Source organism: Trichogramma pretiosum, unplaced genomic scaffold, assembly GCF_000599845.2.
Source record: "Trichogramma pretiosum strain Unisexual culture from Peru unplaced genomic scaffold, Tpre_2.0 scaffold5, whole genome shotgun sequence".
NCBI lineage: Eukaryota > Metazoa > Arthropoda > Insecta > Hymenoptera > Trichogrammatidae > Trichogramma > Trichogramma pretiosum.
The window spans coordinates 1,915,476-1,930,360 of record NW_019641672.1 but is presented as its reverse complement, the minus strand read 5'-3'; the positions used below and the strand labels follow the sequence as shown (position 1 = coordinate 1,930,360).

The 14,885-nt window shown below is 32.1% G+C and overlaps 2 protein-coding genes across 2 annotated transcripts; both read right to left on the bottom strand.

The window, feature by feature from the left end:
• Positions 1-1,891: 1,891 nt before the first annotated feature.
• Positions 1,892-5,161, bottom strand: LOC106650251 (putative mediator of RNA polymerase II transcription subunit 26). Its single transcript, XM_023460520.1, has 4 exons — positions 4,972-5,161; positions 3,893-4,135; positions 3,523-3,823; positions 1,892-2,804 (listed from the first exon to the last, which is right to left on the bottom strand). Exons 1-4 carry the CDS (start codon positions 5,159-5,161, stop codon positions 1,892-1,894), a joined length of 1,647 nt encoding a protein of 548 aa, XP_023316288.1.
• A 4,001-nt stretch (positions 5,162-9,162) lies between these two features.
• On the bottom strand, positions 9,163-14,569 carry LOC106650252. Its single transcript, XM_023460518.1, has 4 exons — positions 14,552-14,569; positions 10,973-11,075; positions 10,403-10,611; positions 9,163-9,888 (listed from the first exon to the last, which is right to left on the bottom strand). Exons 1-4 carry the CDS (start codon positions 14,567-14,569, stop codon positions 9,163-9,165), a joined length of 1,056 nt encoding a protein of 351 aa, XP_023316286.1.
• Between the last annotated feature and the right edge of the window lie 316 nt (positions 14,570-14,885).

The window sequence follows — 14,885 nt, the reverse complement described above, 5'->3', positions numbered from 1 at the left end:
GGTTGGGGTACATTTTTCATAAAATACTTTTTATAAATTTTTTTTTATAATGACATTTTTTATAACGTACGTTTTTTATAATATTTTTTTTTATAATCCATTTTTTATAAACCCAAATTTTATAATCTTATAATGGTACTAATATTTTTCAAGTATGACATAACATCGTCATTTCCAACGTACTCATAATATTGTGAAACTAATGAAAATAATTTTTCTTCTTTCTTTTTGCGGTGTGGGTCTTGTCCTTTCCGTACTTTCTGTCCTAATTGCAATTGTCTTAGAAGAATTTCTGTGTCTACTTGCTCTTTTTTGATTTGTAGGACACCTAAATGATAACCGTAGAATTAGAAAATCATAATGCGCTAATGATTGTAATTGAATAAGTTTGATATCGTTACCGGAAGGTATATCTTTAAGCTCAGTACGTAATACTTGTGCTGGCGGTGCTTCTGGATGAGCTTCCGCTTTTCTTTTAATGCCGGACACAACCTTGATTGCTTCAACTGCGTTAACATCAGGAATACATATGTGGTCACTCGCAGCACCTTTCACCAATTGTAAATCATCTGGACCACCGATAGTCACAGCTCGGGCACAACACTGAGAGGTTTTTTTACAAAGCCAGTACGCTCGTTTTCCTATAGTGCCGCCGTTTTTATAATACAGAAAACCTTCTAAGGATAGATGATAACTGGAACCTCGGGATTTTACTAACTCGGCCATGTTATTTATTAAAACCGTTACTTCGTTGCCAGTCGAAGAAGCTATGATGTATAGTTATTAAATTCTGTTCACAAATCTGATCAGATCAGCTCTGCTGTATATACATATGTTGACAAATCATCAGAATATAAATCTTAATTATGTTACATTCGCCATCCTAGACATTATACACAATAATGTCTCCACAAATAACAACAAAGTAAATAACATTACAAATCCTCCCGTCTTGCAACAGTGTCCATCCTCCATACCAGGTCCTTTCAAAATTATCATTCAAATTAAAAAGACGCCAACGGGTGTAGTAAACCCTTACTACATATATTTTTTAATATTTATTTATAATAATTCATTGTTCAGATAAAAATTGAAATAAAGTTACAGTACATTTGCTTTTGTACTAAAATTTTTTTATATAAATGTGTACATATAACGGATATAAATACATTTAATCTTCACAGGCCAGAAATGATAAAATAATCATCTATCAATTGGTAGATATATTTACCATTATACCTGTCCTCTAAACATTGAGTATAAAAAAATCGTATCACTCGCACACTCATTTACACGCTTCATTAATCAAAAAATCGCTGGATGTGATCAGAATCTAGCTATTTTTTTTACTTGGGTGTTCAGATAGATCTTGCATTTGAAACCCCAGCAATTTTTTTTTAATATGGTTATATTTTAATAGTATATCACCGTTATTTAATACTACGTATAACTTTACAAAAAGACACAAATAAATTTTGATATGAATTGATGCGTATGCGCAATTTTTTTGAAATTTGATTATACATTAATCTTAAATTAATTTTTCAACTCAAAAATTTCGATATTCACATCATACAAATTTTTTGTGTTAATTTGATCGGTAGCATGGTTATCTCATACATTTTAAACAAGTATAACGTTAACTTTTTCCGAACGTTGAGTTATTTATCTTTTCAGATACACAATATTAAAAATGATGGTTTTTTTATCAATCAATCCGATCAGTAAATAATTTATTTCTTCCGTATTTAATGAGAATTCTTCAGATGAATGGATCTTCGATTCAATCAAACTATTATCAAAAATCTTTAAAGAAAAATTGATTGAGAGTTACATTTTGGTCCATTTCCGTTTCTATTAATGAAAAAAAAAAATACTTTTTTGAATTTTTTTAATTTTGCCTGACATGAAGTGGTCTAAATCCATGGTCAGCTTGCTGTCCATAATGTTGCAGGTTAACTTGTTGTTGATTTAATAGTTGCTTTTTTAATGAATAAACATGCGCTTGATCATGATCGAAAGTTTGAGGTCGGTAATCTGTTTGAGGCTTATAATGTGGAGCTTCTTGAACTTGCTGCTCCTGTGGAACTTGTTGAGCTGGTTGTGGTACATAAGGCTTTACTGGTCCTATGTTAATTTGATTGGCTACTATCTCATATGGTATTCGAGCCTGAAATTTAAGGATCTCTTGAATTTGCTGTGGTACATTTGTTGAATAAGTAGGCTGAATTTCAGAAGACAATGGCTGACTTAGCCTCTTGTAGGATGATAATGTAGCTGCAGGAGGTTTCACGTACTGCTGTTGCTGGGGTTGATGCTGAACTTCTTGTTTTTCTTGCTCTTGTTGAAGATATATAGCCTGACGTTGTTGTTGATAAACATCGTTAAGAGGCACTTGTTGGCGCTTTTGGTGTTGTTGTAACTGACGCTGTTGATGCTGCTGGGCATAATAATTAGATCTTTGAGCGTAATATTCAGCCGCTGATGGTTCATGAGCTTGAATCAAATGTGATTGTTCTTGTGAAGCTGGGGTTTCATAGTAAGAAGCCTGACGTCGCTGGTGCTCAGAGCTCTCTTCTTGAGACGGCACAGTATATTCCTGGGGCTCATAATATACAACTTCGTCTTGTTGTGCTTGGTATTGGGCTGTTTGACGCCGCTCGCGTGGACGTGGTTTTGGTCTGTACTGATTGCGTGGAGCTTCTTCAATTATAACTTGAGGTGGTCGTTGAGCTAAGACTTGTTTCGGATAGTCTTCGGCAAACTTAGCAGCCTGAGCTTTTGCTGCTTCAAGAGCTTCGATTCTGAAAATTTCATCATTAGCTTATCGAGATACTTTTTCAATACGGGCTTTTTTTATCATAAATTTGTAAGAAGAAAAAAATTTCTTCGCAAAAATTGTATTTCAAAAACCAAAATTTTGGATGATTTAAAATTTATACTCCCGAAAAAACCTTCTCACTTCCGGATTAAAGATCTATCCCAATTTTTTTTTATTCTTCTAGTACATAATAATGAAGCCCACTATGCTTGATTAGTTGCATGTCACCTTCAGGCCTATTTTCAAAATAATTTTCAATTTTATTTAAAAATGTTTGCGATTTTCTAACTCAAAAAAGAACATTTTAAAGAAAAAATGCAAAAAAAGTCTGAAAAGTCATCCAAAAACATGTCTTAAATTTTTAGAATTCTTTCAATCATTTATTTATCAATTCCTAAAGCCCTAAAATAATCCGACATTTCTAAAAAGATTTAGGCATATATAAAATTATTTTAATGGATCTGAAAGCTGAATGAATTTAACTAAGAAAAGACAATTTCATTATTACATACCAGAAAAGAGCAAAAAAAAATTAGGAAACATCTGTGAAATATTTTTATAAAACGTTCAATGGTGATTTACAGCATCAAGGTTTTATCAATTATTTTGGAAATATGAAACTTTAAAAATATTCAGTTGATAAGAAAAAAATATGGAAAAAGTCATTATAGAGGGTTGCACGTATCGAATAAAAAATTTACCTTGTTTTTTCGGGTACGATATCAATATAAGGTATTTGAGCTTGATACTGAAGTATTTCTTGAATTGATGGGGGTGCTTTTTCAATTGGGTTGTAATTGACGTTGCCTAGAAACCCTGGATTTTGTTGATATTGAGGTTGAGGTTGAGCAGCTTGAGGCTGTTGTTGTTGCTGAACTGCAGCTTGTTGTGGAGCTCGTCTAGTAGAAGGCCGACGCTGAACGGGCCGAGCAACCTCGGGCTCTTGGTACTGAGTTTGTTGTTCGGTTGCTCGGTTATAAGATCGCCAGTGGACTTGATTACCTTATTTAAGAACATATAATTCTTACATTAATTCAACGATTATTTCATAATTTTGGTAAAGAAAATTACCATTTTCTTCTTGGTAATCGAATGATTTACTTGTAGTTGGCTGTTGATACTGTTGTTGTTCATAGTTATGAACGTAAGCTTGACTACCTCCATCAGTTGGACCATGGATTTGAAATTCAGAATTTCCATCTGTGGCACCTTGAATTTTAAAATCAGAGTTTCCATCTGTAGCTCCTTGAATTTGAAAATTACTATTTCCGTCGCTGGCGCCTACAATTGAAAAGCCATCGTTTCTTAGAGATTCTGAAAATTAAAAAATTTGTGTAGATGTACATCAAAGACAAATCCAATAAGGAAACAAATACACCTTACACTTAAAAAATTTTTTTAAGAATTTCTGAGAAGGATTTTTCCGTCCCTTTCTATTGAATTTTTCGAAATTCCAAAATTTTGATTTTTCACCGAGACACGGCTGTTCTCGTGAGCCTTTTCCCTATACTTTTTTTACGTAAATTTTAAAAACGTTGATCGCATTTTTTTTTAAAATTTTTGTCGGCTTGGGCATATAAGTTTCACGCCATTGGATTCAGGGGATCAAAATCTGTCGATATCGATTTCACTTTACATAAGAAAAATTTACATTTTTACAGCAGTAAAAAGTGCAATAATTTAACGAACATATAATACATAGGCATGATTAGAATTTTCACAGCCGGAGCCGCATAGAGTTCAGTTTTGAGACTGAACTTCGAAAGTGAGTTATAACGCGACTCATTAAGAATTGACATGCCGGTTAATTTTTTCTCGGTTATTTATTTCCAATTCTTAATTTAAATTGAGTTTAACTAATAATTAAAAACGAATTATTAAATAAATTTGAAAGTAATTAAAAAATTTGCAACCCTGCTGTGCAGGCGTGGTTATGACAAAAAAGACGAGGTGATAAGTTGCCCCGTGGTCATTAAAAAATTTCGGATCAAAAAATCGGAAAGGTTTACCCGTCAATAGAAAAGCTATTATACAATGATTCCTCGACAATAGTCTGATCTACTAGAGAAAACTTCAGCAGATAACTGAGTGTAGATTCCCAGTGAAGCTCGAAATTAATCCGATAACGATAAAATATTTCAAACGAGTACCTGCTTGATCAGTGTACTCAACACCTTTGTCTTGAGTGAACTTAAGACCCTGTGCTCGTCGATTTCCATCGCTTGGCCCTTGAATAGAGAATTGCCCAAAACAGAAGGGTAACAAAACGACGAAAACAAATATCTGTAAAAAAAAAAGGTACAAGTTTAAGTAAACCACATTTGATTGATGAATTATCATAAAAAAAGTTTAGAAGGCTGACGTACAGACATTTGTGAGGAATTTAATCTAGTTTATAAAATTGTAAATGAAATTATCTTACGATGCTTGGTTCAAAATCTCAAAAAATTACAAAAAAAACAACAATCATCGAAAGAAAAAAAGTATAATTTAAATAATCGATGAATATTTGAATATATTTTTGACGCTTCTTGCAACGCAAAAATCCTACAAAAGTAGCCCAACCGCATCTCGATATATGCCTCCGTTTAAAAGTTATGCTGGTTTTATACCAATCGACGTACGCGCACGCGGCACACACATACATTTGTTAGGAATTCAATCCAGTTTACAAATAAGCAAACCAAATTGTCCTACGGTGCCAAGTAATGAACCGCATTATATAAAATTATAATCTATGGGTAGTCTTCACTCTCTTTAGTAACTAAGTCATTAGATTAAGGAATTTTCTCGAAAAAATTCCAGTTTTCGGCATGTTTCCCGAGTATAAAATTTTTATTTTTTTATTCGCCATTGACTTCTTCCTAGGTCATTAAAATTCTTTTGATTTTTAAGAGGGATATTATAAACAATAAAAAATATTAATGATCAATATTATTTGCAATTAAAAGTGTTAATATGCTAAATTGCGTTACATTGAAAAGTAGAATATGTTATACAAGTTTTCTTTTTATCTCTCATTCTTTGAGATAAAGTAATTGCTTATAGCGCAGGTGAAAGTGGTAATATGGACGTTTTTGTGCATTTATACATTTATTTATATCCGCATCAAATTTTCTTCGCGATAGCTCGATGTACTACCAGCCGCGTTCATTAAAACCACACAGGCGCAATCATAAATGTAAAAACGTACATCGTTTTGTACACGGAACGACAATTTATCGTTGTTTTGCAATGGTCGTTGGCCGCTGCAAGACTTTCTTTATCTGTAGTAAGTGAATATCGAGCGCCTTACAAACCATTTGATAGAAAGAGACAGAGAGAGAAAGGAAGAGAGAAAGAGAGAGAAAGGGGACCGTCGATCTTTGCAAAAAAATGAAATAGAAAGTCGGCAGACCATTTACACGTGCGGTAAAAATAAAGACTTAAGATAAAAGTCTATCGACTTTTTGATCATTTAAATTTCGAAAGCATGCAAAGTCTTATGCCAAAATCTTGTTTAATTATTCTAATGATTTTGAGTATATATACAGCGAATAAATGTGAATAATACCCATATTTAAAGAAAACTTTAATTCTCTTAAAGGTTAATTAATTGTCAAAAAATTTTACAAGTTATGGAAACAGTTTCTATTTTCATTCAATTAATTCATTACCAATGTAGCCAACAAAAAATTATTAGAAATGTTAGAGCAACTAATTTTTTAATTAACATGACACATGAGCGAAAATTATTATGCTGTGAACGTCTAAAGTACACGTGTGCGATAATAAGTCAAGAAATTCGTGAAATTTGAAACGAGTTTGAATCGAGGCTTTTTTAATTGTGAGATAGACAAAAAATTCGTAATGTTTTACACGAATCAAGTTTAAGAAATATTGAAGTTATTTTTAGTAATAAATCACTGTAGTTGTAAAAAGTCCCTGAAATGAAAAATTGAATATACATTCTTAATAAAACTACAATATTTATCGTTACTTGATAAAAATAACAGATTTATGAATAAATCTACTCTCATTACATTTTAATCTGATGTATCACTTATGAGGAATATACTTAAATTCTATTCTTGAATCAGATTACAATTTATAAAATGTTATTATTTTTTAAATTAATTTTAGTCTATTATTAATTTTGTATAATTCATAGTAAGCAACGGACCACGGAATATCAAACGTAATTAGAAAACTATAAAGGCAGCTGCGCAGAATGCAATTTAGGATCTCTAAAATACCGAATATTTTACATATTGAGACCCCTCACTTTCACAATTTCGTCCTTCGTTAATTCAACCATTATTCGCGCGAAATGCATCGTTAACTCGAAACCGTAAAATCGGAAAACTACTTCATATTCAAAGCGCTAGAAATGATTCATTGTTAAAAATTTAATAATGCTTTTGTTCACCGTAGAATGGAAACACGTAACACCAATAAAAAAGGCGAGCAAAAAAAATTATGCACATCAAACGAGCAGATATAAAATATTTTTCGAGTATTTACCTGGGGTGATGTTGTCATAGCTATTATTGCGAGCTCAGCGAAAGAATAAATATTATACGAATATAAATCGTTACGGCTGTTGCTGCTGCTGGATGCAGATGCGAGCGCCTCGAGGGTGGAGTGATATTCTGAGGCGGGCGCGCTTAACTGGTAACAACTTTATAGGAATCGAACTAGACGAGAGTGTCGGCGGCGGTGGTATTTTCCGGCTCGCGAGGGGATGTGCCTCACTACTCGACGGCAAGTCACCTCTCTCTATTCCACGAGTGCAATGAGCCCACCGTGACAACGTATTTCTACTTACACACATCCACAGACTGCATGTGCGCGGATAAACAGGAATATCATCTAATAAGATGCTGTAGACTGGTCTAAATTAAGCAGGTATTTTTACAGGTTTTCTTTGCGTCGCTGCTGAACGCGTAACGAGCTCTAAAATCGATGTAACGTTTATGTAGGCCTTTGAAAAAACTGTTCCATCTACGAGTTGACACAGGCTTTGCAGTTTTTCACGCGACTATAAGGCGAAAGCTCATTTGAATTCAAAAAGCACCAAGATTTACTGAGTTGTCGTTGTGGCTTTCTAAAATCAAAGCAAAATCATTGGACCCTACAATCATATCGATAAATATAATAAAACAGTTTTCAAATCATTTATTTCATTTCTTTCGAAAACACACACACGCACACACCAGATATTTGAGTTTTTAAATTTCTTTTTAGATTCTAAGCTAAAATGAATTTTCCATTGATGCATAATCAAATTTCAAATCATAAAGAAGCAGTGTCTTAAAAAATTAGGAAATTTCAATGGTAAAGTGGATTTCTGAACGAGTAAAATATTCAACGCATAAAATGCTTGAAACGAAAGTGTAACGTAAGAGTATGCACACGCACATATACATTCTGTACGCCCGGATTAATATATACGGTACGGTCGAAACGTGAAGGCTACGAAAGTGAATCGCTTCGTTAGATATCCTTTCTTCCTTATCCGGAGAAATGCCAGTCTCTCGCTTGCGGGGCATTTTCATGTTCTGCTCAAACTTCTGCAATTCTCCGGCGTCTTTATAGATCTTGCCCGCTGTGAATGTTGCTTTATGCTAAAATACATAGTTTTTTTTCATTGCTCCTCTTTTGATATTTACTTTTATCCATTTTTAAAAGTCTTCATTGATAAAACTTTATTCGTCGATTCTGTAGGAACTTTGCCAATCATAAAATTGTGCATGTGGATTATATCGATACAACTTACCTCATTATTGATTAACTCAAGCTTGATGGAATTTTTTTTTCCCCGTACTAAACCAATGATTATTGAAATGTCTTCGTAAGGATAATTTCAACTTTCAACGATTAAGCGTAAAGAATCATGCAGTTATCAATTATAAATGAACTAGTACATAACGTAATAGTATAATTTTTTTTTTATTTTTTAATTTTAATTTTATCAAAGTTTTAGCTCTAAAATTGTTTCTTATAATTTTACATTTTGAAACGCAGCCTGACTTACACTGAATAAAATATAAATCGAAATAATTTGATCTTATATCGTGGAAAATATAATTTTATTAAAACAAAAAAATTGGTTTATGATGACCAAAACATTACAAATATATATTCATTAGATTTAATCATATAGATACAAAATATGAAAATAATAATTTATATTGACATTATACATTTAAAAAATATAACCTAAGAATATTATTATAGTTCATCATAACTTTACACTTTATTTAAAATTTTTCATTAAATTTTATAAAATAATAATACTTTGCTAACTCTTGTATTCGTACGTACTTTTTCTATTATAAACAATTTCAATTATCCTTAATTTAATTTCTCACGGACCTAGATTTGTGAAAAACAGGATTTTCTTTGCTTTCTTCAAATCGTTCTTCAGCTGCTGCAGATTCTTCTTCGTGCAATTCTCCGTCTTTCACGTAATAAACTTTACTGCGATACTTGTAAGTACTCCCGGGTTCTTGAACATCATCAGACAGAGGCTTCGGTATGAACATGCTTGTTGGCTTGTAGTAGATTCTGTTAGCGATAACATGGTACGGCAGCTGAGCTTGAAGATTCAAAAGCTGGTGAATTGCTTCAGGCATGCCGTCTTTGCGTTGTTCCTCTTCGCCAGAGAAAAAGAAATCTTTTTTCTTTTCGTAAGATGCAACGGTACTGGTAGCTCGTTCACCATCATAATCAAAGAAGGGAAAACTTGGCTTTGCTTTGTTAGCTGGAAATTTAAAGGGAAATTTTTGATTTTGTTCTTGGCGTGATTGGGCAGATGATGGAAATTGCCGATTGGGTTGACTATTTGAAAGAAATTCGGCAGACGATTGCTCAAACGCTTCTTGAGCTCTTTCGAATGATTCTTGCGACTGATCGGCATTATGTTGAGATTGATGTTGCTGTTGTTGTTGTTGTTGTTGTTGATAATGTTGTTCTACAGGGTATATGAATACTGATGGATCTATGTAAGGAAGTTGTGGCGCATACAATTTAGTCATGAGATTCTGAATATGAGATGGCACCGTAGAATAAGGCTTATACTGGACCTATAAACTCAAAAATGTTAGATAAAATAAAATTTCACTGTAATAATCTATTTTGTAATTAAAAAAAATTAATTTTTATTGTTACAATTAAATTTTTATTACTCGTGAGCATCAAAGTGACACTTATTGAACGCTTGTATATTTTAGCATTCGCTCTAAAAAGTAAACTAGAAGCTGACAAAATAATTATAATTTAAGCCTTAAACAAGTTTTTATACAAAACTTTAGGAAGTAAAAGTAGGTGTGCGTGTAATAATCACAGTCTATTTGACATTGACATTCGAGACGTTGAATAACTTCAAATTTTCTCGAACTACCTGTTTACTTTCAAAGTACAGACTGATCAAATATCTACAGAAATTATATCGATGCTGACAAGTTTTCAAAGCAACACTCGTTAAAGTGAAATGTATTAACTGATCAGTGAAAATAACTTTTACATTAATTTCCATACAAAATCTATGTTTTGAAAAAAAAGATATTTTCGCGACGAAAATTTTTTGTTTCTTTTTACCTGTTCCTGTTGAGAAATTGACTGTTGAGGTGCATCGACTCGCTTAATAGGTACAGTCGCAAATTTATCCCAGTCAACACGATTTCTCAAATGAACTTGGTGTTGCGCTATCCCTCCATTTTCAGCTTTATCAATGCGCTTACTTAAAATGCCTTGATAGGGTTGTATTGGAGAATGATTCGCAAAAAGTTTCCAGCTAATTTTCATACCTTGAAAAAAAATCCGTGGAATTTCAACAATATTTTGGCAATCGTACATGTATAAAATGAACATTTATTTATATGATGCATTATAATGATTTATTTCTTGCATGCAGCTAAATTTTAATATCTTTAATGAGATAAAAATGTTATACCATTGAGAATTTAAATCAATCTCTCGGTGCCAATAGATTTTATTATTCAAATGGACATTAATTTAACTATTCGTAAAACGAATTGGATTCACAAATAGATAGATAAAAAATTATCGTCTTTTATATATGTTATAAAAAATTGTAAGACTTTAAGATAGAGAAATGTTCATCGAGTTTTAATAAACAAAATTATATATAATTTATTATTTACATACCATCAGGCTCGACATATTGAAGATGTCCTACGGGTGAATAGGATAAACGATGTTGAACTTCGTGCTGTGCTGAGCAAATGCATAGTAAGAGGGCAAAAATTATCTGAAAACATTCATAAAAATGATTGTATCACGCATATTTCTAAATTCATTCACAAGAATTTCATTAACGACGAGGTAATTTCACAATATGATAAAAAGTAATCCATATAAATAGTTTGTTGGAAGTGTAGCTAAAGTCAATTATACAACATTTCTTCAGTTAGTTTAAATAACTGACATAAATTTAATATTATAAATAGTGGAGATTTCTTCCTTGGAGTAAGAAATTTCAATCATTTTTAAATTTCGAAGAAAAGAACTAGTTGAATAACTATACATTTAAGTAATTGTTAAAAAATAAACTTTTATAATGTGCATTATATTAATATTTGCTTTTAAAAATGATATGTATATTAAATTTGTACTGAAAACGGCGCAAGTATTAAATCAAAATACTTTGGCTCAATATAAATTGATTTTTATACGTGATCAAATTTATTTACCACTGAATTCATTATGAAGAAGAAGTGTTACTGAATGAATTGATTGTATAAAACTTGATGGTTGATAGTCGACCGAAAGGGTGATGTCGATGTCAGTGCACTATTTAAGATACAACGAATCTGTCGAACGAAAGCAACGTAAACTCTTCTATATAGTCGTCGTTACGGTAACTTGTTATAAGTAGCTTCTTGGTGCGATCCCTCTCCCCTCGAAACTTTGCCTGTATACTTTTTAAAACTGTGTGCATAACTAGAATTCTCAAGCAATTCTAGCGAATATGATTAACTAGGTGGAGGGAGAAAAACCCAGCCCCCGCGCATTTCCATACCACGGAATCGTGTGATTTTTATCCAGTGTACAAAATAACTATAGGCTTTTCTGATAATTTAAGGAAGTCTTACAGATAAATGTTAGCTTGCTGACGTGTAATGAGGTCTACATGTAAACGTAAAACTAAAATTAGTAACTTTTATGCTTACGAAGGAGGAATTGGATTGATTTACTAATTTTAATGAATATCGGTCTGTTTAGCATAAAAAATGTAGTTGATTTTCATTTTTTTTCTTGATTCTATCATGAATTTTATGCAGAATTTTCTGGAAAAATTGTGACGCAATAACAGTAGAATGCTCATCTTGATGTATTAAAAATTTATTTTAAAGAAAATGAAGAACATGAGTAAGTTAATCTCAGGTTAAGGAATTAATATATCTCTAAGAGGGTTTATTTGCTACACGTCAAAAATATGTTTTTTTTTATATAATATGCATAAAGCTGCTATAATGTCTTTTATCGAAAATTATTTTCAGAACTACATCATTTTTACTTGAAAAGCGGTTTATATATATAGAGATAACAAAGGCGAGAATAATTATCTTTTTTTAAATTTGTAATTTGTTACTTACAATTGGCTGGTAAATAGATAAGCTGTGATACAATTTACATAGCTATTATGAAGTAATCGCTAAGACCTTTTAAATGGTTTTTTGAATGCTAAAGAAATAGTTTTGTTCACTCGACGAAATTTTAACTTATTTTTAAATTATATATAGCAGAAGTAATTGCACGGAATTATAGATGCAGCAGTGCCAGATTTACGTTTTTAACCCATTAACGACCAAACTGCTTGATTTTTTTGTTATTTTCCGCAGCGATTTTTTTTGTAGTTTGAGGCCTCTAAAAAGTTTCGTATGGACCTATTTCAATGTAAAATTTAATGTCCTTTCAGAAACTGAGCTCAACATTTCGATTATTTGGGTAATAAAAAATTTATGGCTACTTACACGAAAAAAAACGTAAAATTTTTTGCAAAAAATCAGGTTTTTGATTTTTTTTCACCATGTTACCGTTAGAGAATCACGATATAAATATTATCAGGGGTGATCACAACTATCAAGGTATCTCAGAAAATTTTTATGGAATTTTTGAACTCTTTTTAAAACTTTGGTTTTGTGCACTTTTTCTCTAAATTCAGTAGTTTTCGAGTAAAAATGAGTTATGCTTTATGTGAATATAAGTTATTTTTTGTTTGAAGTAGTGGTTAGAAAATTCCATAAAAATTCCCTGAGATACTTTAATAGTCGTGATCACCCCTGATCATATTTATATCGTGATTCCCTAACGGTAACATGGTGAAAAAAAATCAACAACTTGATTTTTTGCAAAAAATTTTACGTTTTTTTTTCGTATAAGTAGCTATAACTTTTTTATCACGCAAAGAATCGAAATTTTGAGCTCCGTCTCTGAAAGGGCATTAAGTTTTACATCGAAATAGGTTCATACGAAACTTTTTAAAGGCCTCAAACTACAAAAAAAATCGCTGCGAAAACCAATAAAAAAATCAAGCAGTTTGGTCGTTAATGGGTTAAGGACCATAGGCGAAATTTTTAGGGGGGTGCCCATTAGGGTGTCCGTTATTTCCCGACTTTTTTGTATTGCTTCTCCCCCCACCTAGATGTCTTCTATTTGATAAGACAATGAGAAAGCCGGGTTATAGAGTTCGAAAAAATGATTTTAAGGTGGCCCCCAAGCGGCTTGAAGCTTACATGTATTTTAAATGGGAAAAACTTAAAAATTTGATTCTCAGCGATAAAAATGATGAAAAAATTTGAAAAAATTCAGCAACCCATGTATTTTATGTATTTTTTGACGAGGAATCGATTGGTGACCTTGAATTTGACCTTGAACATAACCTCAAAGCTACAGAGAACCAAAAATCGTTTTTTTCACAGTGACCCCCATTTTTTATTGCAGATTCGAAAAGAGCGGAAAATTTCATGTCTGATTATGTCTTTCGATTTTTTTTCAAGGGTATTCAAAAGGCGCTGCAGATATAGATAAAGCCCTAACTAGTAAAAACTCGAAAATTGCACGCTAAAATTAGGGTTTTATTTGTATCTGTAGCATCTTTATAATGCCCTTGAAAAAAAATCAAAAGACATAATTTGACTTGAAATTTTCCGCTCTTTTCGAATCTGCAATAAAAAGTGGGGGTTACCGCAAAAAAAAACGATTTTTCTCAATATTTTGTTCGCTGTAGCTTTGAGGTTGTGTTCAAGATCAAATTCAAGGTCACCAATCGATTCCTCGTCAAAAAATGCATAAAATACATGGGTTTGCGAATTTTTTCAAATTTTTTTATTATTTTTAACGCTGAGAATCAAATTTTTAAGTTTTTCCCATTTAAAATACATGTAAGCTTCAAGCCGCTTGGGGGCCACCTTAAAATCATTTTTTCGAACTCTATAACCCGGCTTTCTCATTGTCTTATCAAATAGAAGACATCTAGGTGGGGGGAGAAGCAATACAAAAAAGTCGGGAAATAACGGACACCCTAGTGCCCATTGAGATGAAAATTTTTCACATGAACTGGAAAATGACTAGATTTTCAGTTGAAAATTTTTGTATATACTATTAAATGAAATAAACAATACTTCAAGGAATAAAAATGTTACAATGTATTATTTTTAAGTCTTTTTTCGACTTTTCTCTTCGGCAAAACTATATCAATGATGTCAACAAAATTTAACTCACCAGTAAATTAAATTCCATGTTTATGACGGTCAAACTTGTCATACTCTATCTTACTTTATACATGCTCTGAGATTCCCAATTTCGAAAAAGCTAGTTTGCTCGCCCAATTTGTTTTCATTATAGTTGAATACGTTTTTAGAGCAATGCTTACATTAGAATATCATGCATGTAAATCATTGTCTCATTCGAGTTTATAAAGTTTTGCTTTAAAGTTTATTTTTCAATCTCGATTGCATAGATTACCTAATTGTTCTGGATAATTTGTTACAACGCGTCCGAATATCAATCATTTTTATTGAGGAGCGCGCTTCGCTCTCCCTCTGGCAAGTATGGC

What these genes read in the sequence shown, in the direction of transcription:
- LOC106650251 (XM_023460520.1), bottom strand. Translation starts at nt 5,161, where the DNA reads ATGATAATTCATCAATCAAATGTGGTTTACTTAAACTTGTACCTTTTT. An exon ending in CGATTACCAAGAAGAAAATG is followed by an intron (nt 3,824 to 3,892) that starts GTAATTTTCTTT and finishes TTCTTAAATAAG; the next exon opens with GTAATCAAGTCCACTGGCGA. An exon ending in ATCGTACCCGAAAAAACAAG is followed by an intron (nt 2,805 to 3,522) that starts GTAAATTTTTTA and finishes TGAAATTTTCAG; the next exon opens with AATCGAAGCTCTTGAAGCAG.
- LOC106650252 (XM_023460518.1), bottom strand. An exon ending in TCAATATGTCGAGCCTGATG is followed by an intron (nt 10,612 to 10,972) that starts GTATGTAAATAA and finishes TTTTTTTTCAAG; the next exon opens with GTATGAAAATTAGCTGGAAA. An exon ending in CAATTTCTCAACAGGAACAG is followed by an intron (nt 9,889 to 10,402) that starts GTAAAAAGAAAC and finishes TTGAGTTTATAG; the next exon opens with GTCCAGTATAAGCCTTATTC.